The 14931-nt window shown below is 42.1% G+C and overlaps 1 protein-coding gene across 1 annotated transcript in view; it reads left to right on the top strand.

Moving 5' to 3' along the window:
* The window catches only part of ches1 (checkpoint suppressor 1), an 83504-nt gene that overhangs the window by 31957 nt on the left and 36616 nt on the right, over positions 1-14931 (top strand). The window contains exon 2 of the mRNA XM_079255674.1: positions 7103-7702. Within this exon, the coding sequence (XP_079111800.1) occupies positions 7121-7702 (582 nt within the window). The 5' untranslated portion in view covers positions 7103-7120. The remainder of the gene's footprint in view (positions 1-7102; positions 7703-14931) is intronic.

Raw genomic sequence — 14931 nt, 5'->3', positions numbered from 1 at the left:
TCCATAATTCTCTGCTGCTGTGAATGGCATAAAACGAAGTCACAGACAGACCTTATAGGATGTGACTGCTTTCTTAAGCCCCCTGGAACCCTGATATTTGCCGTCAAGGAAAAGGCGGGACGTGGAGATGGCCGGGGAGGCGACTTGGAAATGGAGAACATCACAAGGCTTCCTGCAACCACTGTTGACATATATGTTGCAGAAGTTATTATTTTCCAGTCTCTTAGAGATTTCTCATTTTCTCCTTCTCTCTGTTGGTCTTCCGCTCCCCTTCCATCCATCCGGTCTATGTGAAGGAGGGATAAAGGTCGTCCTTTTGTCATCAAAACTCCAGATTAGTTTTGCCTCGGTGCATCTGACTCTGCTTTATCACTGTGGCCAGAGGAGCCACAAGGTTCAGCTCACCCCTCTGCAAGTAATAACTCCTACCAGTCTCTATTCCATTCTTAGCTGCTATCTCCTACACTACCATTACTACTACATTCTGGGGTAGGAGGATTATTTTCATAGCGCTGGGTTTATTGCACTGTATAGTAAAGACTGACAGGAAAGTGGGGAGCAGGGGGACGTGACATGCAGCATATGTCAGAAGCTACAATCAAACTGACAAAGTTGTAATAGTCGCTTTAGTCAGTGGAGGCCCAGAAAAGAGCATAAGTGAGCTGCTGACAGCGTGTCATAACCCAGTCTTGGTTTTATTTGAATATTTCTGCGTTGATGTGGTTTTGGGAGTTCTGTAATTTGATGACTTGGGGATTCTGCGGAAAGCCAGCTTGCCAAATGGTGCATTAGATTCCTGTGCAAAACGGTGAAATGAAGGACATTATTGAAATATTTCCAGTGGCTTCGGCTCACAAAACGCCTGCAAGCAAGAAGGGGGGAAAAAAAAGCCAACGGGGAATGGAGATCTTCAGAGGATTACGTAAATGTGGCATGTGATTTAGACAAGTATCTGCGAGAGCATGAATGCTGGTGTAAGATGATTACGCTGTCAATTAGAGCACATGAATTAGCTTACACCCTCTCTACTCTCTCTGGAGTTTATTAACCTTCTCCCCTCCGTGTAAACATTGGCGGCCTCTGTGTCCAGCTGCAAAGGCTTCGGAGGTCCGGAGACGGCCACAGGTCAGCAGGGAGGCTTTGAGGTCATTGACAGTTTACAACATTAACTTAATTTCTGGAGATGAGTTCACGATCACCCACCTGGGTCATCTTAAAAATTCACAAAGCTCTCGTTTAATTTAATTAAATCGAGGTGGTAAATTGCCCATCGAGTCTAACCTATGCGTGACAGGATCATGTCGGCTCATGCTCGGTCTCTGCAGTCCTTTACCTGGGCTTTAATTTGGCTACAGGATGCAGGTAAAGTTGCTTTTGTACATTTTATGATATCAGCTAATGCTGCAGCTCATAGGTCTTTTACCAGAGAATCCCCATTGCTAAATACTATTGCTATCAACGTAGAGTTTGAGCCTCAAAGGCTGCCTCAGATTTTGTCATTCCTCTTGTTTTGTGAGTTGGAGGACAAAGTTGACAGCATATTGGTATTTCCTGTAACTCAAACTGCATTGATCTGCTGTGGCCAGAAAATCACCAATTAAGGTTCATGTACTGTAATTTTGTGTTGTTTGCAAATCCTAATTATGCACCATCATGGTATGGATTCAGAATCATTCACTTCGGCATGGAGAAGAATCTTTGAATTGAGAAATTTCTACATGCCAAGTTGGTGCACTTACATCATAATCTCTACTTTTTAGTTCTTCCATGTCAAAAACACTGGGCTGCTCCCCAGATGACACACAGCTGTATGATGATGCTGTACTGGAACTCAGTTGTATAGCGGAATGTTTGGACACACTGACACCTTTAATTTAACTGGGACTGTACTGGTAGATCTATCTAGAGTCGTGTTCCTCAAACCTTTCCTCCACAAATGGATTACCAACAGTGCTCAATTTATAATTTGTAAGAAAAAAAAAAGTATTTCAACTTGAAATGATCTTAAAAGCACTAATTCTGAACATGTTGAATGAATAATCCATGATTGTAGTGATGGAATAACCTTTCTATCATCATTAAAAGCACAAATCATTTTCAATTTGGAAAAGTTTAAAAAAAAAAAAACAAACTCTATTTATGTCTTTACCTGTTGATTTCCCTTTAAATTATTGCAGAATAGTATCTACATAGTGTCACTATGAACATATCTAACAGAAGCAACAAGCTGTGACTCTCCAGTTATATTTTCATCCAGCTGGAGTGAAAATTATTCTACCAAGTTTTTCCACAACTGGCTCAATGACGTCTGTTTCCATTTTATCTTTCCAGAGCCAAAATATCATTAAGCAAAGGCTACATTCACACTGCTGCTGAATTCCATTTTTTTGCGCATATGTGACTCATATCAGTTTTTTTTTGGAAACAATCTGAATAGAACAAATCAGATTTTTTTTTAATCCAAGCTAGGACACTTTCATATGTGGTCCTAATCCCACAGTTCTTCCAAATCTGACATCACAGAAGTGAGACAAGAATGATTATTATGTGTTGGTGGAAGGACAACGCGGTGATATTGAATCATTGTGGGTAATTGAATTTTCCTTTAGGGATTAATAAAGTATTTTTTATTTCATTCATTTAATTTAATTGCATTTGATTTCATTTCTTTCATTTCATTCATTTTTATAAAATTGATGCAGGCTGTCAGTGGAAACAAAGGGAAGTTTTGGACTTTTTGGTATTTAGGTTGACAGTTCTGTCCAAGCCAAGCTTGAAGGTTCGTTCCATAACAAACTGCGTTTGAGTCTATTTTTAGAACAAAATGACTGACTAAGGACACACATGCATTTTGGCATAATTTTATCGGTTTTGACTGTGTATGTGCGAGATAATTGATACACAAACACACAAAGCAGCCATATTTACCTAATTAAACACCACACACTCCATGATGTTGTGTTACTTTAGGGCCTGTACCATTCACACTAGAATGCGATGAAGGTCGCATTGGAATGATAATGTGAATGAAAATGCCAGTCCAGAATCTAGGTAAAAAATTGAATTAAGACCTGCAATGTGAACGTAGCCAAAACACAGAAGCAGGCACTGATAAGCTTTGAATTTTGCAAATTTGTAAAAAAAAAAAAAAAAAAAAGAAAAGAAAGTTTTTTTCCCCACATGAGAGACATAACACCTCTGATGCAGTTGTTGTTTGTAGACATAAATCTAAAAAAAAGAAATATTTTCACCTTAATATTGTCAGAATTTAAAGGATCTGCTTAGACTTTCGTTGACTCTTGCTGGCTTCAGTAGCATCACTGCTTTGCTTCAACCTTGTTTAGAGTTTTTATATTGACATGCGATTGACAGCTGATGGCATTTGTCATGAACCAGATTATATACAGACTTCCTACACACCAGGCTAGTTTAAAAAGTAAATACTGAATATAAATTTGAATTTATAAGGTTACATTTATACTTTATTTAAACATTCATCACAATATTATAAAATCTGGCATAAAATGAAATTTTGTTATTCCACTTTTGCGTATCTTCTGGGGTATTTCTATGCATCCCACGGTGTATGTGCACCTCCATTAAACAATCAGCGCTGCGGAGGACATAGTTTCTTTTGACTGAGACTGATCGTTTTGTCTGATCAAAACTGATTTACAAAAGTCTACATCCAACCAATGAAAAAAGAACATAAAAAAGAGAAGTAAATGCCCATATTTTAGAGCTCAAAAGGAAAATACAGGAATCTGATATTTATTTAAGGAGTTTCAGTTCAATTCAGTTCTTTTCAGATTTATTGGTATAAGACATCATATCCTGTACTTTCATATCAAAAGACAAATAAACTTTGCAAACAAGATGAGTTGCCACCCTCCACCAAACTCGTCCCAGGTGTTTGAGCTGCACCTGGTGGATGTCCATTAAATAATTTTTAAAAAAAAAACTTTTTTATACATTAACCAAATAATTAGATCAGATTCCCTTTAAAACGGAATTTGGTAAAATATTCAATCAAAAACTTCAGGGATGAAATAACAGATTTTATACATGCCACATATTTAAATATATATAAGCATTTTTCTCATTAAATTAAAATATGACTTGATGCCTTATAAATCCTCACTGTATTGATATTTGATTGGTATTTTTCTGACGACTGTGCCCAACTCAATAGACTGTTGAATCTATTAGATTTGAATCAGTTTTGAATAATAGAAAACTGTGGCTCTCTGGAACCACGGTCAATGTATTGTTAAAGATCTACTATAAGCATCCTGTAGCCCAATTGTTGAGCATTTTAAAGTTTATTGAACTATTTGTGTGTAACATAAGTCCACTAAATAAAGGACCATTCACTTGTTAAGTCTGAATATTCATCCCAGTAACTACTGTAATTTGAAGCTATTGCTACCTGTCAAGAGTGTTGTGAGGTCTACTGTATATTCATGGCAGCATAATAATGGCAACAGTTTGACTTAAGTGTACCACCAGCCACTAACCGCTCAAGAATGGCGTTTCCAGCGGAGAAAGTCATTTATTCTAAATGGATGGTGTCTTTTGAAGTCCATATTCTCAGGGTGCAGAGTGCAAACAGAAGCGGTGTGGTGCCTGGGTCACAGAGGGAACACACACACTGTACAGACTTCCACTGCTTTTAATTATATCAGAACCTGCAGACATTTTCGCGTAGAATAAGTGAGACAGGTAGTCGGACGGCGTGCACGCCGGCACACAACTGTAGCAAGTTGAAAAGAAAAGCCAAATGTGGACATGGCAAACAGAGATGAACACAAATCAAAACAAAGCATGCAAACAAAACAGAGATCCAGAGAATGAGGAAGACACAAAGAATAGCACAGTCCCATCTGTCAAACAAATGTGAGGATGCTGCACACACACACACACACACACACACACACACACACACCAACAGCAAGCATCGTTTAGTCTGAACTTGAGCGATATCTGCCTTTGTCCTTTAGCTGCTGGTCCAGAGGGGCTGGTGTAGAAGTTGCATGAAAGTTTGTTTAGAGCTGAGCAAAGTGTGTTGGCTTTATGAGATCCCATGGGAAACGTTGTGGCACACACACACACACACACACACATACACATACACACACGCTCGCACACAAATCTATGCACTCAGGCACGAGGCTTGGGCGGCAGCTCGCAATGGCCCCAACCAACAGTGAGGAGTTTGTTGTCATAGCAACAGTAAAATGAGATGACTTTACTGTCAGCCGTAATGTTTCATGGCCCCCTCGCCGCTATGGCAACATAACAAGGAGGAGGAAGAGGCGACGAAGAGAAACCGAGCATCAGAGGCATCTCTGCATTCCGGTGAACTCCTACCAGGAACAATGTCACTACGTTGTCCTTTCTTCCTCCTCAAGGAAAAAAAAAAAAAAACCCACAACAACGCACTTATACAAACACACTGTGACAAGACTGTCAGAAACAGACACACAGACACACACACACACACACACACACACACCTTGAAAAGCCTGTCAAACACCCTCTCCACCTCGCCCATCTCTTTGATTTTCTGCTCACTATTTTCAGCCGCTGCGTTTTCGTCGCCGGGGCAATTCAAATTCATTACGCTCAATGTCAATATTGGCGCAACAACACTGTACCTCAAGACAGGTACAGCTTGTTGAATGAGCGCGTGTGTTGTCAGACGAGCGATGGGCAGAGGAAGCGGAGAAGAAATCAAAGATGCTCGGATCTGTGAGCTTTTTTTTTTTTTTCCCCTCTATTGTGTCGTGGAGACGAAGGGGATGGGGCGGCGAGGTGACTGTAGCCTGGCCGGCTTTATGCAGAGAGCAACCACACAGCAGCTATACATCACATATCTATATTTAGCTCCGTCTCTCCACTACAGCCTGTCAACACTGTTAAGCTGAGTTATCTCCAGTGGTAGAAAAGTAAAAAAAAAAAAAGGATAGGTGGAAGAGAGACAGGCACAGAGGAAAGGAGGGGGGGAAGAGGAAAGAAGCCACAACCAGAGGGGAGATGAGTTGTTTTGCTCTGTTGCCATGGTGATATGGCAGTCAGAGATGTAGTGAACTGACAGTTGTCACGGCACAGCGGGTTGCCACGGGTGACAGCTGTCAGTCAATCACGCAGAGTGAGGGGACAGATCGGCCGATGATCACCTTGGATTAGAGAGTGATCGCGCCACACAGAGACCGGCCAGAACATATCTAGACTTAATCCCCGTGTCCTTGATGGTGCTGCTTTATGGTGTGTGCACATTCATACATAAGTGTGTGTTGTCATTTATGTTTGTGGGAGAGAGAGCGAGATAGAGAGAGAGAGAGAGAGGGGTGGGAATGTGTGTCTGCACTCAGGCTCAGAGCGAGCGAAGCAGATTACATTTTGCCGTCGCTGCTGTCGGGTCCTTCCCACAGCTGTCTGCGCGAGAGGACAATCAAAGACCCGCTAGTGAGCCTTCTGATTGTGGTGTGATTCTCGGGCCCGTTCCCCTTCAATTACCGCGCTCTGCCTGCGCGTAACGAGCTCGGCATTGCTCTTATGTTTGCAGGATAACGGTCTGATTGGAGCAGGGATGGATTTGAACTTGCGCTTTAATTTGTTTCTTTTTCTTGCTAAATTACCCCAATCACGATCACGTCTGGTCACAGATACCCCACCGCGGAACAGAGTTTCATCACTGGATGTTGCTTTTGATGTTGTAAATCTAAGACTTTAAGTTTCCTAACTATCAGACGTTTTTGTCATTTCCACGTGTTACTACAGCAACCTCATGTAATGTCAATACTTTGCTGTTACGCTGGTAATTAGAGGGTAGTGGTACAAGGCGAGATTTCCTCAGCCATCGAAGCACAAAATTTCTGCCAGTCAGATTTGGATGGAAATCCCCTACAGAGAAATGACGATTTATACCCCCCCTCTCTCTGCAGATCTAATGCAGGCTAATTGGGAATGTGGCCAAAATATTCGTGTGTGTCCTCCTCCCTTTGACATTTAACCAGAATGAACGCTCTACGTAATGAACCAACTGACCTCTTTTCTTTTCCCTTTCTGTTTGTTTCCTCCGTCTCGCCCTCTTCTTCAGGAGTGAGCCCTGGGCTGGATGGGACCCACCATGCCCCCCAGTAAGAAGGCCCAGAGCCCAAGTAGTGGAGCCAGCGCCTCGCAAGGCATGAGCCCGCCATACCGGCAGGGGGACGCCGCAGCAGCGGCTTCTGAGGCCGAGGCGGCCGACCTCTCCCTCTCCCTTTCCGCCTCCTTTTCCAAAGCTGAGGATGAGGAACTCACCAGCCTTTCGTGGCTCCATGAAAGCACAGACCTCCTCAACAGCTTCAGCCACTCCGGGCTGCGTAGCGTCTCCCCTTTGCAGGACCCTGACGGTCAGCACCCCCGTTCACCCTCCTCCTCGTCTCCACCGCCAGATGACCCCCTGCTCGGTGACGGACATTCACCGTATGACTTTGCGGCAGGGGCAAACCGAAAACCTCCGTACTCCTTCAGCTGCCTGATCTTCATGGCCATCGAGGATGCGCCAAACAAGCGGCTGCCGGTGAAGGATATCTACGGCTGGATCCTGGAGCACTTCCCGTATTTTGCAAGCGCCCCGACAGGCTGGAAGAACTCCGTGCGCCACAACCTGTCACTCAACAAGTGCTTCAAGAAGGTGGATAAAGATCGCAGCCAGGTAAATGTTGGATATTTGTGTATGTTTATATAAAGTAGTATTTCCTGGAGCCAATCGCAGATGCTATTAGGGCTGGGCGATTAATCGGATTTTTATCTCAATTACGATCTGGGTTTTCAACAATCATAAAAATAAAAAGGTGCGATTATTTTTTCTCTTTGCAGTTTCCTCTCCTGCTGTCTTCAGCTGCTAATCGAGCGTCTCTGGCGTTGCAGCGCTGTGCTGTAAACTCCTCCCACAGCCGCTTTGCTTTCATTCAGACACTGTTGCCAATCTGGAGACTTTTATTGTTAAAAGCGACTAGCGACAAATCTAGCAACTTTTACTGGAGTTATTAGAGACTTTTCTGGTGTTTTGGCGACTGACTTGAAGGCACATATTGTTGTACAGTTACTGTAAGGAAGGAGCAGCGGGAGCCTCTCCCGTCCTAAAGCACTCCCAGGCGGCCAGTCTCAGTCGGCTCCGGCTGCAGGTCAATGTAGAATAACTGCAGTAGGTTGTGGACGTTCACCTAAACATAGTTTATACCATTGTCGGTGAGAACTGGCTGCATTATTTTTGTATACATAGTTCGGCAAGTTAAACACTGTAATATCCCTCCGTTGTGGGGCGTTACCATAGCAACTAGTTAATCAGCTGGTTCAGATCAACTGTCTTTTAACAGGTGAACGAGAGAAACACGCTGTAGCCTGACAGCGGTTGTTTGGCATAAAACGTACATCGAGGCCAACATAAAATAGTTCCTATAGAAGCGGTAAAAGCGGATTAAACAACTTTTAATCCGTGCATTAGATGGATATAATATGACAGTTCGTCATAATATGACGTTATGACAACTTTGCTGTCACACGGACCGTTACAGGAAATCATTCCTGCCCACCTCAATAAGACTGTTCAATGCTTCTTACTTGTGTCTTAGATAACATCGCGAATGTTACCAATGTTATCTATCTCCTCTCAACCTCGAGAACACCAGGACGTGCAGCGTTGTTTAAAAATACTGGATAATCGCGTTAAATAATCGAGATCCCAATTTCAGTCAAAATAATTGTGATCATAATTTTTGTCATAATCGAGCAGCCCTAGCTGCTATTGGGCAAAAGTAAGTCAGTGTATACCTTTGTTGAGTTCTTGTCAATCATTGACATCTGGCTCTTTGGGCATTTGATCATTCTTGTAGGGCTTCATTAACATTTAAGATTAAGCTAACTGGGATTTATCAGAACCAGTGACCTTGCTGCCTGATTCTGACTCCTGTCGGCATTTATCAATCATAGTTTACTGCGTATGTCAGAGGTGTGCACAGCCAGTGCAGGTACCAGATGTGCTCGGGTAGTCAGATCTGCTCATGCTGCGCCTGCTGATGAGGTCACACTACATCCTCTGAGTCTTTTATTATCAACAGATATTTTTGCTTTTATTTCACATTTCCTTTGTCAACCTCAACTTATTTTACTTTTACCACTAAATGTCTTTTCAATCCGAATATGTATCAATTTTCTTGTCATGGCAACTTGTTGATACATTGCAAACTTAAAACAATGTGGTAGTAGCGCACCGTTTCATCTAATACAGCAGGAAAAAAACAACATTTATTGGAGTCTATGTATGTAAAATATTTACTTTTTGTAAATAAATGTTGCAAATATGAATTGGAGAAGCTAAAACTAACATTAAGTCACACTGTTACTTATTGTTAAATGTATAAGTTTTAGATGCCTCCCGAATGGCGACCTTTCTGCTCTCAGGAGTTTTAGGGGTGATGGTCAGGTTGTGGTAAGTCCCCTTTGACAGGTAATGATGGAACTCTTTGTAAAAGTCATCTGTGTTTCCTGCAAAGAACTACAATCCCACTTGACTCAAAAACTACCTCCATAAGTTGTCCGGACAAACCACAACCGACTACCCAGCATCAAGCAAATCATGTAGGAATATTCATGTCATCAGCAGGCGCAGGGCCCCAAGCAAATCTGGTTCCTATATCGGTCCTCGAGGACCACCATCCTGCTGGTTTTGGATGTTTCCTGCCGCAGCACGCCTGGATAAGGTTAATGGATCAGTGTGTACAGACAGAACTTGACAACAAGCTGTTGAAGATGTTTGATTTGAATCATGTGTGTTGGAGCAGAACAACATATAAAGTCTGCAGGACTGCTGGCTTCAAAGCCTGACTTTGGTCACCCCTAGTCAGTCATGAAATATTACTGTAGAAAAGCTACCACTAATTTCTACCATAAAACAGTCAGACTTCCTTGTTATATCTTAAAGTAGTTTTGATAAAGAGTTCTGCAGGTTTGCTTTAAAACTGATAAATATAACAGTTTGTTGGATATGAAAAAGTGTTTTTGCATCAATAAGGTGAATTTACTGGTTCTTTTTATTGTATTTCATTAAATAAAATGAAGATCTTTTGGTACATATACAGCATCCGAGAGATAACGACTCTATAAAGAGATTGATGCAAATCTTCTGATATGAAAAAAAGCAAAGTTTACCTAAAGATAAATTTGGCATGGTTTGTAGTTAGGCAGAACAATCAGAACATCTTTATTTTTGCAGTAATTTGAGGCGTATTGTGGCTTAAAATTCATGTCTTACATTCCGATTCCAACTTTTATTTATCATAAACCAACTTGTAAAATCCCAGTGAAATGTTTGTCACACGCTTCCATTACAAGCTAAACAAACTGAGGACAAAAGAAGAAGTAGAGGGCTTAAAAAAAACAGCACACAAACTGTGATGTCTGACATTCATCTGAGCCTTCAGTTACTCTATGTCCTGTTTTTATAAGCATGAAAAGTCCTTCAGAAATCCTGGAGAACTATTCAGCTGAAGACTATCTGAAGAAATGACAGTGTTGAAGAATAAACATCAAACTTATTCAGCTTCGCCACACTTTTTATTTTCCTTATGCACCAGTTCTCCTTCATCTTTTCCCACTACAACAAACCGCTGCACCTATTTCACGTTTTCCTGGCGGGATATAACGAGGACCAGGGGGTCCCAAAACCTTTGCCCAGTTCTATGCATAAATCCATTATTCTCTCAATCACATGTGGTTTGAACTTATTTTACAGCCAGACAGTTGTGAGCCGTTTGCAGGCATATCCAACGTGAAGTCAAACATATTCTGTATTTTGTCTACAGCTGTACCAGATTCGGCCTTATCAATAGTTGATGATCTCTGCTTTCATAGTTCTCTTTCACTCTGACGTTCTGTGCCTCCCCGGTGGGAAGAGCATTTCGCTTTTGATTTAGGTCTTGATACAGCCTTTTATACCGACTTTCCCATCCAGATTTTCACTCGGGGTAAACGGAGGAGGGGAGGGGGTGAATCCCTTACTCAATTAGGGATAAATTAATACTGGAGGATTTAATAACGCAGATGCCAGCAGACTTTTGATTCCGACTTGCCTGAGGGGGTATTTGAATGGTTTGTGAGGTGGGGGGGGGATGATTCTGCTGGTTGTGAGAGCTCTTCCTGCTTTCCTTGACCAGAGTCGGATTCAGATCGCTCTTTTTTTTTTTTTTTCTTTATATTCTTTATAACGAGAATGTGTTTGTGTGGATGATGGATGGAGAGGGTGTTCGTGTGTGTGTGTGTGTGTGTGTGTGCACGCCCTCTCACGCTATGCTGTCATCTGGCCCTTGACTACAGCGGCACAGAGTTTCTCTTGTATACATATCTCCATAGTAACAAGGTTGCAGTTGACAGAAAAGTATGCTGTTGCTGTAGCAACGGGAAAACTGATTTGGCTTTACTGACTTAGCCCTGCATATGTGTGCGTGTCTCTGTGTGTGCATGAGCTTCAAATGGGCACTGAGGTGTTAAGTGGGGGAGAAAAAAAAAGAAAAGTATATGTTCTTATGTGTTATATACAAGTATGTGTGTATTTAGAGGTGATTTTAACAAGGACAGCTTGTCTTGTCTTCCTGTCGCAGCACACTGTTTAAGACAGCATGCTCATTAACCCCTCAAACCCGTTCCCTCGCTTCTGCACACACAGGGCATCTCCAACATGCAAACAAACAACTGCACACAAATGCACACCCTCACAAGCATGCATGAATGATTAAGGGGACACGCACACACACACATGCACGTGATCAGTGTGTTGGTGTGGAAATGAGGGCACATCTCTGCAGACTCTTACTCTACCTGCCAAGAGCTGCGCTTTATCTGAAGCTGCAATTACAGAATCTCTGTAATTTCACTCAGACGCTGCCATTCAAAGCTTCTCACTGAGAATATCTGCATGTGAATGCACTCTTATTTTTTATATTTCATTTATTTATTTGCTTTCTTTTCCTTCATCTTGCTCCCCCCCACCTGTTTATGCTTTTTGAACCAAGCACAATTGCAGGGTGTTAAGCTACGTTTCGTTTCGCTGTGTTTTACTCGCTGTTCGTGGTGGAGCGGCTGGAAAGGAGGGGAGGTCAAGTTTTGGTTACGAGGAGCAGATAAGCGATACGTGGACACACACGGGGGAATAAACGTGTCTCGCTGCGAATGCACCAAATTATACCTCCATCAATTTCCAGAGGTAGAGATTAATGTGACAGTGGCCTATTTGTTCCAGTGGCTGTATTTCTGGGTCATATCCAGGCAGATGACAAGATGGGGACTTGTTCAGAATAAGCTTGCTGCTCTGTGTGTTGTGTGTGTGTGTGTGTGTGTGTGTGTGTGTGTGTGTGTGTGTGTGTGTGTGTGTGTGTGTGTGTGTGTGTGTGTGTGTGTGTGTGTGTGTGCGTGCGCGTGTGCATGGGTTTGTCTGTCTTTGCATGAGGAAGAGCGTGCGAATGTGCGAGTCTCACGGTTGCTATGGCTTTGTTTACAAACAAGATTCTTCGCCGCGCCGAATGACATGCCTTAATGACAAGTGCAGTTGCCCTCAGACTCAGTGGATCAGTGCTGCAGATCAATGTTATAACAGCACAAAATACACACACACACACACATTCAGCGATGGATCTCACACAGCCTCTTATGAAATCACAGCTGAGAGAACAGGCAGTTTTGTAATCCGAGTCTCACGATGAAGTCTCTTTGGTATTGCACTTAAGTGTGTCACCTCTAACTTAACCTCAGCCTGTTCAGATGAGAGGCAACCTTCATGCTTTTAACACTCGCAGCGTATTTTGAAACGTTGCGTTTTGAGAAGCGCCGATTTGTCTGCTCAAGATTTTTTTTTTTTTTTTTTTTTTTACTCTGAGTGTGTTTATCAGCAGATTGTTGCAGTGACAAACCGCTCCCTGTTGGAGGGGAAACGGGGAAATACAATCCAAAGAAGAAGCAAGCTTTGCAGAGGACGACGCATGAAGAATGATTATTTGAAATAAAGGGAAAGGGAATATTTTTTATATTCGGTTTTTAAATGAGTTTTTACTGAATTACTCATTCAGGTGTGTTATTACAGGGATATTTCTTTGTCACAGCAGCCCAATCTACTGATTCAACCCAAGCCAACTTTATTTAAAGCACTTTAAAATACAGTAAGCACTGAACAACACGGGCAATTCATAAAAACTTAAGGAAAAAAAATAAATTACAACAATATGACTCATAAAACAATGTTGTTGTTGTTGTTTTCCATTCAACTTGTCCCTCTGCATAAGTCACTACAGCGAATCATCGCACAGTTGAACTTTTCCAATGCAACCCTCTGCATTTATCCAGGTTTGGGACCGGCCAATCAGAGAACGATCGTGTCCCTCATCTGGTCTGCAGCAGCATAGAGAGGAGAGAGCAGGACTCGATCACATAAAACAATGTAAAATCTAAAATAAGACAAAGTTTAAGCTTTTAGTATCTCTTAAACATCTTCTTTTTCAACACCTGCCTATTAACACATGCAGCTTTTAAGCGTGCACTGAGATCATATATGATCGTGTCAGTATTTGTTGAAGCCGTAAGCTGCAGAGTTTTTACCACACCCTTCTCCTATGGATATGGACAGATGTATGCTGAACTCATGTCAGCTCAACAAGAAGCTTCATATTGGATTCTAAAAGAAGGCACAAGAATTTTCACAACCCGATTTCTGCATCACCTGCAGAAAGCCTCAGGCTCTGATGTGCTCATGTGAGCAGAGAAAGTCTGGACCTGGATCGCCGGTGTTTGCTTATGAAAATGGATATAGTGAAGCATTTAGCATCTAATTAATGAGATAGTTCCTTTAGATGTTGTTGGAGCAAAGTTGCTGAATATCTACGTACCAGTCACTTTATTGGTGACGCCTGTTCAAGTGCTTGTTAACGCAAATGGTTAACCAGCCAATCACATGGCAGCAACCTAATGGATTTAGTCATGTAGACATGGTGAAGACGACTTGTTCAAACTGAGCATCAGAGTAAGAATAAAAAGAGGATTTAAGTGACTTTGAATATGGCATGGTTGTTGATCTGAGTATTTCAGGCACTGCTGATCTACTGGGATTTTCACACACAACCATGTTTAAGATTTACAGAGAAGGTTTGGAGAAGAGAAAATATCCAGTGAACAGCAGTTGTCTGGACCAGAATGTCTTGTTGATGTCAGAGGTTAGAGGAGAGACTGGTTGGAAATGAAAGAAAGGTAACAGTGGCTCAAATAGCATCTGGTTCCAGTCAGGTATGCAGGATACCATCTCTGAACTTCTAACATTCCCAACCTTGAAGCAGATGGTCTACAGGATCAGAAGACCACTCTGGCCAGAACAGGAGACTGAGGCTACAATTCATGCAGATTTACCAAAACTGGACAAACGTTGCTGGTCTGATTGGTCTGAGTCTCCATTTCAGCTTCACGTTCAGATGGTTGGTTCAGAATTTTGTGGAAATGTCATAAAAACATGGATCCATCTTGCTTCCTATCAACAGTTCAGACTGCTTGTGATGTAATGGTATGGGAAATATTTTCTCAGAAAACTTTGGAGGCCTTCGTAGCAACACAGTAACATCCTTCCTGAATATTGTTACTGACCATGTCCATCCCTTTATGAGCAGAGTATAGGATGATGCACAAAGCTCACATCATCTCCACCATGACGATGAGTTCACTTTCCTCCAACGGCCTCCACAGTCACCAGATCTCAGTCCAGCAGAGCAGCTTTGGGACGTGGTGGAATGGGAGATTCTCATGATGTGCAGCAACTGTGTGCTTCTTGTCAATATGGAGCAAAGTTTTTTAGGAATGTGTCCAACACCTTGTTAAACCTAAGACACTAATAATAAAGGCTGAAGGAAAAAG

Source organism: Telmatherina bonti, assembly GCF_933228915.1.
Source record: "Telmatherina bonti genome assembly, chromosome: 16".
Classification (NCBI taxonomy): domain Eukaryota; kingdom Metazoa; phylum Chordata; class Actinopteri; order Atheriniformes; family Telmatherinidae; genus Telmatherina; species Telmatherina bonti.
This window is presented reverse-complemented; position numbering and strand designations above follow the sequence as displayed.